Genomic DNA, 15,470 nt, shown 5'->3' with positions numbered 1-15,470 from the left:
CCTTTTTGTAGTATCGAAAACTTGAGCTGTTTGTCATGGATTCTAGAGAATCTCAATCAGTTCGCAACTTACAGTTACAAAACACGACGATCATGTACAGTACAAAGCAGTTACGTACCATATATCCACAGTCTTGCGCAGAAAATTACCATGAGTCCACGCCTGCCACACCTCACCCATGCAGCCGAACTCGTTCATTGTCAAAGTACTTGCAAGTCCCAAACGTGGGACTTACCCGATATATCATCTAGTAATCATAGTCCCAAAGAATGGACAGTGTCGATGCCTTTGGTTTCAGCTTTGATGCACGTTTAGTCACTCCACTGCTACAGTCATGACTTCTAAAAAGATCTGAGAATTGGGACCAAAAGAAGCTGGAGCTAGGGTGCGGCAAGTGCCGAGCGGTTATCTTCGGGGATTCACAATGCCTAAGCAAGGGACGGGATGATTGCCATACCAAGGAAATTACTGTTTTGACACCTAAAGGGATATCTGCAGTACCCTCTGGACACCGCCATGCTCAGGATTTCCTCAGATCATAGCTGTACCTCCATACTGCCCTAACCATTCGCTCTGTCCTTCCGGACGACTATGATGCTGGCGTTATCTCTGTGCTTGTGCGAGAAGACTTAAATCAGCCGACGGCCGGTCAACACTTATCTGAGGCGATCCATCCAAGACGCAGCGCAGCGTTCATGGACTGGAATGAACAGTTCATTGACATCTGATACTGCAATCCTTCTGTTCACTGTCATCAATCACATTACCTGAACCTTCATTGACAACTAATACAACCAAACACCTGTATGACTGCAGATAATAAAGTACATGAGAGCTATAGTACAGTACACAGAACAGTAACTTCGTCACACCCCGTAGAATCTATTTCCTCGTGCACGATCGACGTCCCGGTGGTTCGTGAGAGTGGAGATAGGAGCGTCAGGGGATAAAACATGCGTTGAACGATGCCAAGGCCAGCGCGGAGAGATTAGAACATGCCGCCAGCGCCGCCCATGCCACCCATGCCAGCACCAGGGCCAGCAGGCTTCTCCTCAGGAGCTTCAACGACAGCGACCTCTGTGGTGCCGAGCAACGAAGCCACGCCACTGGCGTCAACCAGAGCAGTGCGCACCACCTTGAGAGGATCGAGGATACCGGCGTTGATCATATCGACATACTGGCCCGACGCGCTGTCGAAGCCCTTGTTGAAGTCCTTGGCGTATTCGTCCATGAGCTTGCCAACAATCACGCTGCCCTCCAAGCCGGCGTTCTCAACGATCGTGCGAGCGGGACGGGTAATAGCGTTCTTGACGATGTCAATACCAAGTTGCTGGTCAAAGTTGGCTCCCTTAACATCATTAAGAGCGTTGGCCGCAGCTTTCAGCAGGGCAGTGCCACCACCAGGGAGGATGCCATCCTCAACAGCAGCACGGGTCGCGTTCAAGGCGTCAACAACACGGTCCTTCTTCTCACCGACCTCGACCTCAGAAGCGCCGCCGACCTTGATCACGGCAACACCACCAGAAAGTTTGGCAAGACGCTCCTGCAGCTTCTCCTTCTCATATTCGGACGTCGACGGGTCCGCCATAACGCCGCGAATCTGCTCGCAACGCTGTGCAATAGCATCCTTGCTGCCTTCACCATTGAGGATGATAGTGTCCTCCTTGGTGATGGTGATGGAGCCAGTGCTGCCAAGCATGTCGGGAGTAAGCTTCTCCAGCTTGATGTCCAGCTCATCGGTAAAGACAGTGGCGTTGGTGAGCACGCCAAGGTCACCCAGGATGTTCTTGCGGTTATCACCGAAACCGGGGGCCTTGACGGCAGCGACCTGAACCTGACCGCGGAGCTTGTTCAGGATGCAAACAGCGAGAGCCTCACCCTCAATGTCCTCAGCAATGATGACAAGGGGACGACGGAGCTGCGTGGACACCTCCAGAGCCGGAATGATGTCCTGAACAGCAGAAATCTTCTTCTCGGACAGAAGGATCAAAGGCTTCTCAAACTCAACCTTCTGCGACTTGACGTCGGTGATGAAGTAGGGAGAGGTGTAGCCACGGTCGAATCGCATTCCCTCAGTCACCTCGAGCTCATCCTCGATGGTCTTCCCTTCCTTGACCGTAATGACACCTTCCTTACCGACCTTTTCCATGGCGCTCGAGATGAGCTTGCCGACGTGAGTGTCGCCGTTTGCCGAGATGGTGGCGACCTGTGCAACCTCCTCGCTTGTAGTGATGTCTCGCTTGTTATCCTTCAGGTACTCCACGACGCGGTCGACGGCAGCCTGAATACCACGGCGCAGGTCCATGGGGTTGCAGCCGGCGGCGACATTCTTGACGGTTTCCGAGAAAATGGCGCGAGCAAGGACAGTAGCGGTCGTGGTTCCATCACCAGCGATCTCATTGGTCTTGGAGGCAACATCCTGCAGTAACCGCGCACCCAGGTTCTCGAACTTATCCTGGAGAGAGATAGCCTTGGCGACGGACACACCGTCTATGAAAGTCAGTAAATATCATCAATTGCATATCATCTTGGTAGTTCTGAAAGAACTTACCCTTTGTGATCTTTGGCGAACCGTAGCTTTGCTCAATCAAGACATTGCGGCCCTTTGGACCGAGGGTTGATGACACAGCCTTTGCGAGAGTGTCAACACCCTTCAGCAGCTGAGCACGGGCTTCAACACCGAACTTGAGCTCCTGTTCGACATTAGGCACCACCCGACGCCTTCGAAAGAGAACAACCAGCGTACCTTGTGAGCGAATCGTTGTTGTTGCAAGTTGATCGAGGTTCTCAAACTCGAGACTGGAGCACGGGACAGGACGGAAGTCCTAGCCGAGAGAGCCCTCAACGACATCTTGATTATGGGTGCTGCAATGACTCAGAATGAATGATGAGGAAGGGAAATCCAGTGACCCAATCCACCCTAACCGGAACGCCTGGAAAAGATCAAGGGAGGAAGAATTGACGGGAGGTTTTGTTGTCGTAGAAGCGAAAAATTTCCAATGGCTTCGATTCTCGGATATCTTGGCGGAAGAAGCTCCTAGAACTCGGAGCTGATCACGTGAGAGCTCTCCACATGCGGTGCGTTTGGAGCTTGTCCGCTTTGGGCAGGAAGTGCGGAGTTCATTACGTATGGATGAACGACAAACCATGGTCGGAGAGAGCAATTCCTTCCCTGGAGAACAAAACAGGTTGCACTTTTCCAAGGTCTCCAATAGGTACAGTACAAGAGAAAGCTCCAATACTGGTGGTCGGGCTCTTCATGCTTTTATGTCTTTTAATGTCTTAGTTAAGGCCTAAGTTTCGAGCAAATTGGCTCGTTTCGACAGAGATAACTTAGTAGGTAGAATTTTGGTCGACGGCCGACTGAGACTACCGAAGTCGAAATGCTTTGACATGTAATGGTCACGCAGAACATCAAGCACGAATCGGCATAGAATGAAGCGTCTTCATCCGTACAATTTGACGCACTTCGAGTGTCTCAAATTTGAACACGAGTGTATGTGACCAACACGTCTGCCAGCATGGAAATTACTAGAGAGCATACAGAGTACACATACACGCGCACATCTTCAAGTGAACAGAAGTTGAACGTTGACATTCCGAGTCCGTCCAGCCAGAGTCAACTGCCACTATGTTGGCTCCGAAACTCAACAAGCGCAAATTCACAGTGACTCAATAGCGTGCGTATGTTATTCTCGCAAAGCGATCCTCACTTATCACTTCGAAGGATCCACAGACTAAGCTTTACTCAAGTCAATGCCCAGTCACCATACTCACGGTTGAGCTGCTCCTCAGTCAGTGGTTTGAGCAAATCGTAGCACTTGATTGGCGGTAGCTGCTTGCGTAGGTCGACGTCATCATAGATGCTGCACGCATTTTCCGTGTCAACGAAACTTTCCTGCCTCAATTCAGGCTCAAGTTGTATCAACGGGCCATGGACCTCAAATTCACCGTGAGGCGGCACAGAACGATTACCAGATCCATGCTGCCTGTAGTTGGCGCCTTTCGCAAAGGCAACTGTGGGTGGGAGGTTCCAGGTCGGGTCCAAGAAACGAGGAACCTCACGATGCTTCTCCATGTATTCCTGGTAGTCCCGGCGCTTGCGAAGCTCTTGACGAAGCTCCGGAAAATCATCCTCCACGAATCGACGAAGCCTGCGGTGAAATAGCAATTCTGGCTTGCACGTTTCCTTGTCTTGTAGCCAAGCTGCAGGATGATACAACTTTGGGTCTGGCTCTTCGGGTGTTACTTCCCACGGCAGGGCATTCGGTGCCTGGTACTGTCGTTCAACGACATCGCGTGGCCACCTTCCATCGAGCAGCAATGGCCGCAGCGGATCGTCTGAGTCCATCGGGATCGGTCCATAATAATCTTTTGAGAAACCCCATTTAATGTTCAGAGGGCCGGGAGGTGGTATTTTCCACACCCTTTCGGGATCACGATCATGGTATGGTCCAATACCAAAACAGTATGCACCTGTCCTGACGTCTGAACTGATTTGGTCCAACACCTGTGATCGTTCGGCAGGCTGCGCAATTAGATCAGGAAATGGGTAAGCTTGGGTCAGCCCGTTTTCGGTCTCCTGCGTCTCGTCCTGGATGCCATCATCCTGTTGGTCTCCGTCCTGACTGAAAGTCTCAGGAGTAGTCACTTCAGAGCCGGTTGGAATTCTCAGGGAACTGGATCCCCCATCCGATATTTCATAGTCACTTTCAGTATCTCTTTCGCGGCAGGCAATCTGAAGTTCTGTCTTATTCAGTGCTCCTTTGTTTTCCTCGTCTGGCATGCGATGATCAGGCTCGAAATCTTTGACCTTGTCCTTGTTGACATTTGAGGATGCATCAGAGGCACACTCGAAACCATTGCGGTTGCCAGTATCTGTCGCCTCTCTGGCTACTGACATGAATTCGATTGCCTGCCGAGATGCAGGGATAGTGGCATTGACGGGCGGGAAACGATCCGGCATCTGATTATCGAGAACAAGCCTTTCGGCGGGCTTCCCCATACCACCATTGCCTTGATGCAAGGAAGGAGGCACGGCTTTATTTGCGGCAATACGGTCACTGCGGAGTTTGGTGAAATGCTGAACGATGGATGCCTCCGTGAATCCCTCGCCCATCATCTCTGCAACCCGTTTCCAAGGGACCTGAATGCGCTCAGCATCGCATGCAGACTGAATCGAGAGAAGCAACAAGTCATTGATTTCGTCTGATTTATGTCAGCAAAGATATCATCCATCGCCCACATCACAGCAAATTCGTACCTTTGCGCTGCGCCAGATTGCGGGGCACAGGACGATGCGGCTTTCTTCTGGCCTTCATTTCGTTCCCTAGTGGTCTGTTCGTTTTGCCATCTCCGGTATCCGAAGGTTTGTCGTCTCTGGTGGGTGCCATGACTGTCTGCTCGCTTGGCCTGTGTTAAGTTATCGCACGGAAAGCATCATGCCGGCCTTCATCTTACCAAATGTGGTGCGTTGATGTCCCAGATACTGACGCCCTTTGCTATCAATATGTCTGTGCTGCAGGGTAATGGTGAGCAGAAACCCTCTTGCTGGTTGGACATTGATCTGCAGCATGAACTATCCAAGAACTAACCTGGATTTATGAATATGATGTCGATACTCAATGATTTCGCACCTGGATATGACTGTCTGATAAAAATGAAGGACGAGCTGATGACTCTAACAGTTGAGTCGTTGCTATCGGGCTCCAAGTATCAGCTCGATCTGTGTAAATGGAAAAAGTTAGGAATCATTGCATGAAGTGCCATTTTATGTCTACCTGTAGCGTTGCACGCATTGCCTCTTACAGTAATGGTGAGTGATGGTTGTCATCAAGTACTACCCCGGTCTATTGTTGACTAACTATTACTACAGGACGCGAAAGGACTAAAACACTTTTAACCCGTTCCCAACAAAACGAGCAGTTTCCATCTATAAACGAAACGCCAGGTATTAATCTTGCTCCCAATAACTGACGCCATCAAACCTATACCGGATCAACAAAACCAATCAGCACCTATGCTGGCTTAAATGGGGCAAGGAAATGCTCATTATGACCCACTGTACTCTTTGAAGATTTAACCAGTTTCTTCATCTAGCAGGAACACTGCGGATCCGCCGGGCCGCTCAGGCGACGGCACTACAGAAAGTGCTGGAGTGAACGTTTCGTCCGGCGTGAATGTCCCCATGTTTCTAGTTGGGGATGACAGAGCGCTTGGGCGTGGTGCAGGCAATCGTATACCCGTTGAGTGCCGCCGAGCCGCAAGTGACACTGGCCTTTTCATGTCAGAGAAGCTGGCTGAGACAGCAGGCTCAGTCCCATTGACATGCGGCGCAGAGTGTGGGATAGTTGCCCCAGCTGTTGTTTCATTTTTGATCTCCAGTGCTCGCATTCGCCCATCCAAATCGAGCAGGCTTATGCCGTTGTTATTCGAGTGTTCGATGCTAGTATCGTCGCGAGTCAGAGACGTGCTCAACGAAGGGGGTGTCGACCCTGTGGCGGTAGCATCCCGTCGCCGGAGATTGCAATAAGATGGACTACCTCGGCCAGTCTCGAGCATCGTCTGACGAACTTCCTCGTTTGGGGCTTCGCTGAAGGACTTAAGCGAGGCTTGACGGGAACGTCTCGGCGGAGAGGAGGGAACCAAGATATTTTGTTCACAGTCGCTGTGATCCGTAGACTGCACCGTGATTGATTGGGTGACGGATAAGTCTTTGCAAACTCGAATCGTGATATTTTTCTTCGTTGGAATATCGATCGGCTGAGAACGGACGAGACTGCTGGACTCCTCTAGTGACTCCGTAGGGGAGTTCGAGTCCTCACGTTGCGGAAGCATGGCGACAGGCTTGAAGCATGAGGAAATAGTGACGGAAATGTAGGCAAGTTCGCAAGTAGATCTGAGTCAGGATTGTTATTAGTCGCCGAGGCAGCAACGTGAGTAAATCCAAATGAGAAATTGAGGACATCGATGTGTAAATGGTTGAGGTAGACACTATGAGATGATCTACCTCGTTGTACATATGGCAGTTGTGAATTCACATTTGAGAGACGGTTGACATTCATTCACGCTTCCGAACCCATACCACCAACTTCAGACACAAGGCTGCAGTGCAAAATTCTGAAAATCGTCAAGTACTCACCTGTAGCAGGATTCGAGTATTTGAAAATCGTAAACTCATGTGTCGAGCCTGTCATGCCGTAATATCCCACCAGTGTTTTGCGTTCTTATGATCATGCGAGATGCAACTTGGACATCCCGGTCGTTACCCTAGTAGATCCACCCGGCAAGACTCACATAGTCCGTTTATTTCCAACTCAGTCTGTTCAACCTGATAACGAAAGAACTTTTCGCAGCAAACGAGCGGAGGGAACCAGATCAGATAATACCAGTGAGACATGGAGGAGAATAAAAAAACTCAAGCAGAACGCAGACAGTGAAGAATGAGGCAATCAGTTCTCGTAGACATGGCACTTGAAATAGAAGCTATAACCATGTGCAACGAGCCACAGAGCCTGTCAGGCACAGACCACGATAATCCAAAAAGCTTTATATGAAATCTCACACGTATAACGGTGACAGCTCTGAGGTATCAAGGACGAAGAGCGAAAGATAAGAACTGTACTTTTTAAAAAGCAAAGGATGAAAAGGTTTCAGTGAATAAATACACGCCTTAGAACGAGCATGATCACCGAGTCATGCCGCCACAAATGTTCACCTGCCTGCATCAGCCACAGGCATCAAAGAACAAAGTAGCAAGAGAAACAACGAGAACAGTCGCTACTTCCAGGAAGGTTAGTGGCTGTATTGGCTACAATGTCTTTAACTTTACTACTACCCTTGAGCAAGAGCCGCAGCGTACCAGTACACCCGCAAAAGTCAGAGATGGGAGCACTCCAGATCCAGGCACTTGCCGACAAAAATCAGCGCAGACTCCGGAGTTAGTCGGACCTAATTGGTATCAGCCACATTAAAGTCTCCAGATGGCCATTTGTTTTCCTTTGATCAAGGACTCATGGCGGCTAAAGATGTGAGACCCTGGCCTCAAAAGGTCATCTGTCCTTTTCAAGAGGTCACGAGCAGGTCACGTTGAGATTTACGGAGTACAGAGGCTGACTTTAGGGCACGGCATAACACAGCCACATCTGCACCGCCGTTAATGCACCGCCCGAAAGCAAATTGCGCATGCCTTAGCCAATCAGAAGCGATTAAACTGGATTTGAATTCAACTTGTTACTTAACCTTTCCAGGCTAACCTAGAAAAGTTAAGTCGCTCTCAGTTTTTCAATTCATTGCAGTGACGCCACCATTGAACTGTCTGTGGAGGGGTCAATATTTTTCCAGTTAGGCGAGCTATCGATAAGATTGAGAGAGTAATATTAAGCTTGTCTGAGCGCGCAAATTTGGAGTGGGTGGGAAATTGGACAGAGATCCTTACTTTGAGCAACGTGAGCAGTCCAAGATGGACCCGAATCTCTCGAGCGCGACTCGGGCGCAAGGCGTTGCCGATGGCCAACCTCGACTCGAAGCAGACGAGCAGAAACACAGCGGTGCAGGCCACAATGCAGATGAGAGCAAAGTGGCAGACGCCCCAGTGAATCCAGAAGAACCTCTCGACGAAGATGAGGAGGAAGACGACTATGATGACGACGACGAACTTTTTGCCGACGACCTGGAGGATCCAACCGATCCCGACGTCATCTCATCGAACCCTAACGACTATACAAAATCATACAACCGTCAACGGCGGTTGAACGAAGTCATGTCTGATCCTAATGCTCCGAAATCCTCCTACCCAAAGATCAACCCGCAGAAGCCCAAGGCGAACCTTGCTGCAGCTGTGGATGATCAGATCGCATCTCTCGCACGGCATGCGTCGAAAATTAAGCTGGATGATCTCAGTGCAGGCATGCGGGGAAAGGACAGTCGGAATGTCGACAAAAGTGACCGAGCAACCGCCGAGTTGGTCCTTGATAAGCGGACGAGGATGATACTTCTCCAGATGATCAATCGAAATATCGTATCAGAGATCAATGGGTGCCTATCGACAGGCAAAGAGGCGAATGTCTATCATGCAGTGCATGAAGATAATGACGGTTCCGTCACACAGCGAGCGGTCAAGATCTACAAGACGAGCATTTTAGTCTTCAAAGACCGCGATAAGTATGTTAGTGGCGAGTACCGGTTCCGTCAAGGATACAATAAAAGCAGCAACCGTGCAATGGTGAAACTCTGGGCGGAAAAAGAAATGCGCAACCTGCGCCGCATTCATACAGCCGGCATCCCAAGCCCAGAACCTTTGTATCTTCGGCTTCATGTCTTGGTTATGGGCTTCGTTGGGAACTCAAAGGGCGTTCCTGCGCCGCGGCTCAAGGATGTTGAGTTCGACATTCCCGATCCTGTCTCGCGATGGCGTGAACTCTACCTGGATCTCGTGAGCTACATGCGAACCATGTACCACACCTGTCGTCTTGTGCATGCCGATCTCAGCGAGTATAATGTCCTGTATCATAACGACAAACCCTACATCATCGACGTTAGTCAGAGCGTGGAGCACGATCACCCGCGCAGTTACGACTTCCTGCGTATGGACATCAAGAACGTGACCGACTTTTTCCGGCGGAAGGGCGTCGAGACTTTGCCGGAGCGTACAGTCTTCGAATTCATTACGTCAACTGAGGGGCCACAGATGGTGGATGGCTCGAACGAACAGATGATCTCTGTCCTAGAGAAACTGTTCGCCGCCCAGAGCAGAGTCCCGGAAAGCGCAGAACAAACCGCTCGTGAGGAAGTTGACACTGCCGTCTTCCGTCAACAGTATATTCCGAAGACTCTTGAACAAGTTTACGATATTGAGCGAGATGTCGAGAAAGTCCGCAGTGGCATGGGAGATGACCTCGTTTACCGTGATCTCCTCGCGGATCAATCCAAGCCGCCAGCTGGCGAGGACGAAGTATCCGAATCGGAAGCAAGTGGTACTGAGTCTGAATCCGGCGACGAATCAGAAGAAAAGGGCAAGGATGAAGGCACTTTCACAAAGAAAGCACCTCGGGGTAAAAAGCATCAAGACAAGGAGGCCAAACGAGAACATAAAAAGCAAGTCAAGGAGGAGAAACGGCAGCAGAGGGCAAAGAAAATGCCAAAGCACGTGAAGAAGAGGTTGGTTGCTACTACCAAGAGGAGATGATTAACATATTACCCCTTAGATAGAATTGAATACATGGCACGTGTAATACTGGCATACTCTAATTGAGGAGAGTAGAAGGAGGTCACTTGACTCGTCACCCATCAGAGCTCTCTTTAGTCTTCATTCCATATCCGCGTGCAGCGCAAACATCACGGGAATCCGGAGTATGCGTCTGACTTGGATATGATCATCGAAAATATGAGGCTCGTGATTCATCATTTGGGCGTACTGAGTATACATAGCTCACACTTGGATTATGAAGTGTCCTCCAGAACTGGTGTCCCTCCTCGTCATCAACACCCGGAATTGGTTGTAAGCGCTAAAGTGAACCACCCTTGGCTCTCGCTTTCAACCGTGCAATAGCGTCGTTAACAACCTCTTTCGGAATGTCGGGGATGTAATCCTCATCGACAGCATTGTCCTCTGTGACAGCAACAGAACCACCCTCCGCTTTTTCATCCTGACATTTCTTTAGGGCTGTGTCGAGTCCGTCGCCTGGAACTTTAACGAACTTGATTCTCATCGGGCCACGGCTCAGCCCGGGCCAGATGTCCGAGGGCAAGTAATCGCCTTGCTCGACACGGAATGCCTCTCGTGCATTCACGTCTTCTTCATAAAGTTGGTCTAACTTGGCCTGAGTGTCGCGCAAAATTCTTTCAACTCCCTGCCGAACATGCTTGCGACGGGCGACCTCGAGAATGAGCCCGTCATATGCATCCAAGAAGCCAACATAGAGAGACCGTAGATCGGAAAGATCCATCATACCTTGTCGAATTCGACTACGTTCTTCACTCCATATTTGAGTGAATGTATGTGCCTGAGCAATGAATTCCGGCAACCGTGTGGATGATAACGTGGAAAGATGATCAAACACGGTTGCTGTTGCACGATACATCTCAATTAGTGCATCACGATGGGCAATGACTGTTTCCAAAATGGCCTCCATCGCACTGCTTCGCTCTTGAATTTCCAAAACCACATCCTCAGCCTCGGCTGCATCCTTCGTGAGGACACTCACGAGTTCTTGGTAGTCCGAGTCCGTCATGGGATCGGGATTCTCTTGTGCATTATTGTCGTCGGCGCTTTCTGGATTGCCCACGTGAACATCAAGACCCGCAGGCATATCGCCAGCTATGGACCGCGCTACTGCGCCACCTCCTTCGGTGTGCTTCACTGCAGTGACGCAGCGATCGAAATGATGGACGAGGGATTCTAGCAGATCCGCCATCTCCTGAGCATGGGATTCTAGCGACCGAAGTAACCCTGGAATCGCCGATGGAGTCGACACGAGCGCATTTGAAGCCGCTGACGAGGAAGTCGACAGTGAGGAGCGCGAGGATACCGATTCCATTGTTGTGCGATATCTTCCCAGAGCATCCTGCAACGATTCAAGCTCAGCATCGAACGCACGACTTGAGGCATTCAACTGCGCTTGTGCTTCATTGGTGCGATCGATTGCCCCTTTAAGATTCGATTGTAATTCTTCAAGCCCACGTTCATCCACGAAATCATGGAGGGTTTTCGGCTCCTCTCCCTCTGGACGGAATGAACTATGCACGACCGTGGTCCGCAGCTTGTCCAGCGTTCGTTGTATCCGCTCATCTGCTGCATCCAGCTCCTTCAACGCGGTTTCAAACTCCAAACGGCCGCGGTGAGAGATGCTCTCGACTTCACTTCGTACATTGTACAGTATTCGGATTTGACTCTTCAAGGCGCGACGCAAGAAGCCCGTTTTTGCCGACAAGATTACCGCCTCTTCCAGAGCTGCGCGAGCCGTGTTGACGATTTCATTGGCACGTGACACATGGTAAATAGACGACAAGGACCGCTTCGCAGCTACAAGATGAGAGATGAGAGTTTCGAGCTGAGGCGCAGACTCTTGGACCAAAGGCGCCGAGTTCGGCTCCGAGTGCGAGTCCGCGTTCGGCATGGAAGACTGCGACGAATCCATGCTGGATCACGCCTCTGGAGTCGTTGCTGGCCACTGCAGAGAGAGTCCTCTAATGGTGGCGACTCCGACTGCGGTGAGCAGCCTAATAGTACGTAACGCGGAACCACATATTCAACCCTAGTTTATGGTTTCGCATTCATCATGTGGTCATTATCAATCAATCACGTTGGTTAAGCTTATTGGGTCAAATGATGAGGACTCAGCAGTTGAGCTGACAGTGTGACCGTCTCAGCGACGACGCAGCTTTGGTCGACGAACTGCGCCGAACTGTCTGTCACGTGATACAACCCCGGATGACGTAAGCAAATTTGGAGAAGAGAAAGCCTCACTATGCCGGAATGGGTAAAGACCAGCTTCAGAGCTTTTAGTGCCACTGAGACCCCTCCAGAGTCCCGACAGTCCGGCTAGTGATGATTCATCACTCCATCACTCCAGTGCCCTAGTCCCCTATCTAAGAGGTAGATATCTCTCCGAACATCTCTCCGAGCAAGATTACGCCATCTTACAAAGAATTGTATGCATGAATACTCTGCAAATACTTTGCACGGATACTGCACTCATATTGGAGCACGACTTTGCACTAGATAAGCTGAATTTTTAATACAAATCAGAAACAAGTTCTCATTTCAGACGATTGCGTGACGGCAACAGAAGATGGTGAAAATAGTGGCGAGCGATCACGCCAGTGGCACGTGATTGCCACTTTGGGAATAGCGTTCGATCACGACATGAATTGCGATAACCTTGCGATCCATTTCGACCGGATTGCCAGAGGAATGAGACCCTTGCAGGATTTAATGCCTCTTCTTCCTCTCGCAGGGGATTGTCTTTGCTTGCATTTCGCGGTTCTGCCGGCTACCTGCAATTGTGTACGCTGCCATCTTCGAACGTCCTGAATTCCTGCCCTGGCGACGAGATTTAGTTTTTTGTCACTGCCCGCCTTATCGAAGCTCTTTGACTGTACTCGAATTCCAGTCCCCCTGAGTCCATTGTCCACGCATTCAGCGATTTCTCGACGATAATACTACAGGCCATTGACAGCTAGATAGACCATGGGCATTTGATATTGCGATCAGGCGGTCGGTTATGACGTCGAATGGTCCTCTCGCAGATGATCGGCAAACGAATGAGCCCTTCGGTCCTGAAGGGCCAAAGAATTCCAAGGACGCCAACAACACGATGGCGTCCGTTTCAGAGTCACGGTCCGTTTTCAACAGCGCTGCGGAACCTCGGGATGCAGTGAACGACTCCTCAAATATAAGTAATATTGACGCCGAGACGAAACTCGCAAACGAGAATGTCTCTCCGTTTCTGGTCAAGCATATCCCAACCCAGTACGCGCCAATGGGTGGGCAAGAAAAGAACTCGAATCCATCGAACCCCACGAATCCGAACTCAAAGTATTGCTATCGCCATCGTCCTGATTTGAACTGTCGTCGACAACCGGACGAGCCTTCGATGGAGCAGCTGCAGAGGGTATGTTCCCTCACTTCGTTTTGGCTTGAATGTGTACTCATTTGACTTTAGGAGCTTCAGTCGTTGCCGGAGAGTGATCAAAAAGGCATCTCCCACGTCTGGTCGCTATTTTCCGCCGCGCCCGCCAAGCAACGCAAGTTGATGCTGCAGGGAATATTGGCGCAATGTTGTTTCCCGCAGTTGTCTTTTCTCTCTGCGAGTGTGCGCGAGCTCATTCGAATAGATTTCCTTAGCGCGTTGCCCCCAGAGATCTCCTTCAAAATCCTGTCTTATCTCGACACTGCCTCCCTATGTCGCGCCGCTCAAGTGTCACGGCGGTGGCGAAGCCTAGCTGACGACGACGTGGTTTGGCACCGAATGTGTGAGCAGCATATTCATCGCAAATGCAAGAAATGCGGCTGGGGCCTGCCACTGCTGGAGCGGAAGCGTCTTCGAGCCTCCAAGGAAGAAATCGAAAAACGCGCCCAGAATTTTGATGCCTCGCAAGCAGGCGCCGCAGATTCGACCGCTGGCGGCAATGAAACGTCAGCCAATGGAACAAAGCGGAAACAAGATGACCAGCCAGGCGACGGAAAAGGTCCAGTTGTCAAACGCCAATGCGTGTCTCAATGTCAGCAGGATGACAAGGAGTTGTACAAAACCAAATATCGGCCATGGAAAGACGTCTACAGAGACCGGTTTATGGTTGGAACAAATTGGAAGTACGGACGATGCTCGGTGAAGATATTCAAAGGTCACACCAATGGCGTGATGTGTCTGCAGTTCGAAGACAACATTTTGGCGACGGGATCATACGATACGACCATCAAGATTTGGGACACCGAGACAGGAGAGGAGTTGCGCACCTTGCGTGGGCACACATCCGGAGTTCGATGCCTGCAGTTCGATGACACCAAACTCATCAGCGGTAGTATGGACCGCACACTAAAAGTCTGGAACTGGCGGACCGGCGAGTGCATATCGACGTATACTGGACACCAGGGAGGAGTTATCGGCCTACATTTCGACGCAAGCATTCTTGTGTCGGGGTCGACGGACGCCACTGTGAAGGTATGGAATTTTGAGGATAAATCAACTTTCTTGCTTCGCGGACATACCGACTGGGTAAATGCGGTGCGTGTCGACACACTGTCACGGACCGTCTTTTCTGCCTCGGATGACTGCACGGTAAAACTCTGGGATCTCGATTCGAAGAACTGCATTCGCACATTCGAAGGTCACGTGGGTCAAGTCCAACAAGTCGTTCCATTGCCCCGAGAATTCGAGATTGAGGAGGAGCACGATCTCGAGTGTGACGCGAACAGCACCACCTCCGATTCGCCATCAGGGACGCCTGTTCGGTCTGGATCGTTCTCGTCCACTGGATCTCTCTACGGCCCAGGATTTGAAGGAGACCGACCACTACCGCCAAAGTTCATCCTCACCAGTGCCTTGGATTCCACTATTCGGCTGTGGGAGACGTCCACTGGTCGGTGCCTACGGACATTCTTCGGCCATCTGGAGGGCGTATGGGCCTTGTCTGCGGACACGCTGCGCGTAATTTCGGGAGCAGAAGACCGAATGGTGAAAATTTGGGATCCTCGGACGGGAGAATGCGAGCGAACCTTCACTGGTCATTCGGCTCCGGTGACCTGTGTCGGACTGGGGGATAGTCGATTCGCGACTGGCAGCGAAGACTGCGAAGTAAGACTGTACAGTTTCAAAAGTTGATTCGATGTGTTTTTCTTGTCAAAATACCCTTTTGTTTTCCATGTTGATTCAGCAGCCGGGCATTTACGTGCGGTACATAGGCATGGTCTGGGATTGGCAATGGTGTTGGGTTGTTTTCTACACGGCGTTCATGTATTTTGTTGACTC

General features: G+C 50.6%; 6 protein-coding genes across 6 annotated transcripts; 2 read left to right on the top strand and 4 right to left on the bottom strand.

Moving 5' to 3' along the window:
• Positions 1-988: 988 nt before the first annotated feature.
• On the bottom strand, positions 989-2,851 carry VTN49DRAFT_507 (uncharacterized protein; the record flags this gene model as incomplete). Its single annotated transcript, XM_069413086.1, has 3 exons — positions 989-2,490; positions 2,552-2,693; positions 2,747-2,851. The coding sequence occupies 3 exons, from the start codon at positions 2,849-2,851 to the stop codon at positions 989-991; spliced, it is 1,749 nt and encodes a 582-aa protein (XP_069271410.1).
• An 897-nt stretch (positions 2,852-3,748) lies between these two features.
• On the bottom strand, positions 3,749-5,393 carry VTN49DRAFT_506 (uncharacterized protein; the record flags this gene model as incomplete). The annotated part of the gene is made up of 2 exons (XM_069413075.1): positions 3,749-5,208; positions 5,264-5,393. The coding sequence occupies 2 exons, from the start codon at positions 5,391-5,393 to the stop codon at positions 3,749-3,751; spliced, it is 1,590 nt and encodes a 529-aa protein (XP_069271409.1).
• A 685-nt stretch (positions 5,394-6,078) lies between these two features.
• Positions 6,079-6,837, bottom strand: VTN49DRAFT_505 (uncharacterized protein; the record flags this gene model as incomplete). The annotated part of the gene is made up of 1 exon (XM_069413064.1): positions 6,079-6,837. One exon carries the CDS (start codon positions 6,835-6,837, stop codon positions 6,079-6,081), a length of 759 nt encoding a protein of 252 aa, XP_069271408.1.
• Positions 6,838-8,461: 1,624 nt separating this feature from the next.
• Positions 8,462-10,186, top strand: VTN49DRAFT_504 (uncharacterized protein; the record flags this gene model as incomplete). The annotated part of the gene is made up of 1 exon (XM_069413053.1): positions 8,462-10,186. The coding sequence occupies one exon, from the start codon at positions 8,462-8,464 to the stop codon at positions 10,184-10,186; it is 1,725 nt and encodes a 574-aa protein (XP_069271407.1).
• A 319-nt stretch (positions 10,187-10,505) lies between these two features.
• On the bottom strand, positions 10,506-12,137 carry VTN49DRAFT_503 (uncharacterized protein; the record flags this gene model as incomplete). Its single annotated transcript, XM_069413042.1, has 1 exon — positions 10,506-12,137. The coding sequence occupies one exon, from the start codon at positions 12,135-12,137 to the stop codon at positions 10,506-10,508; it is 1,632 nt and encodes a 543-aa protein (XP_069271406.1).
• Positions 12,138-13,223: 1,086 nt separating this feature from the next.
• Positions 13,224-15,323, top strand: VTN49DRAFT_502 (uncharacterized protein; the record flags this gene model as incomplete). The annotated part of the gene is made up of 2 exons (XM_069413031.1): positions 13,224-13,613; positions 13,665-15,323. 2 exons carry the CDS (start codon positions 13,224-13,226, stop codon positions 15,321-15,323), a joined length of 2,049 nt encoding a protein of 682 aa, XP_069271405.1.
• Positions 15,324-15,470: the final 147 nt, after the last annotated feature.

This window comes from Thermomyces lanuginosus (assembly GCF_041956635.1).
Source record: "Thermomyces lanuginosus strain ATCC 200065 unplaced genomic scaffold VTN49scaffold_16, whole genome shotgun sequence".
Classification (NCBI taxonomy): Eukaryota; Fungi; Ascomycota; class Eurotiomycetes; order Eurotiales; family Trichocomaceae; genus Thermomyces; species Thermomyces lanuginosus.
Note: the sequence above shows the minus strand (reverse complement) of the source record. Positions and strands in the feature narration are given on the sequence as shown.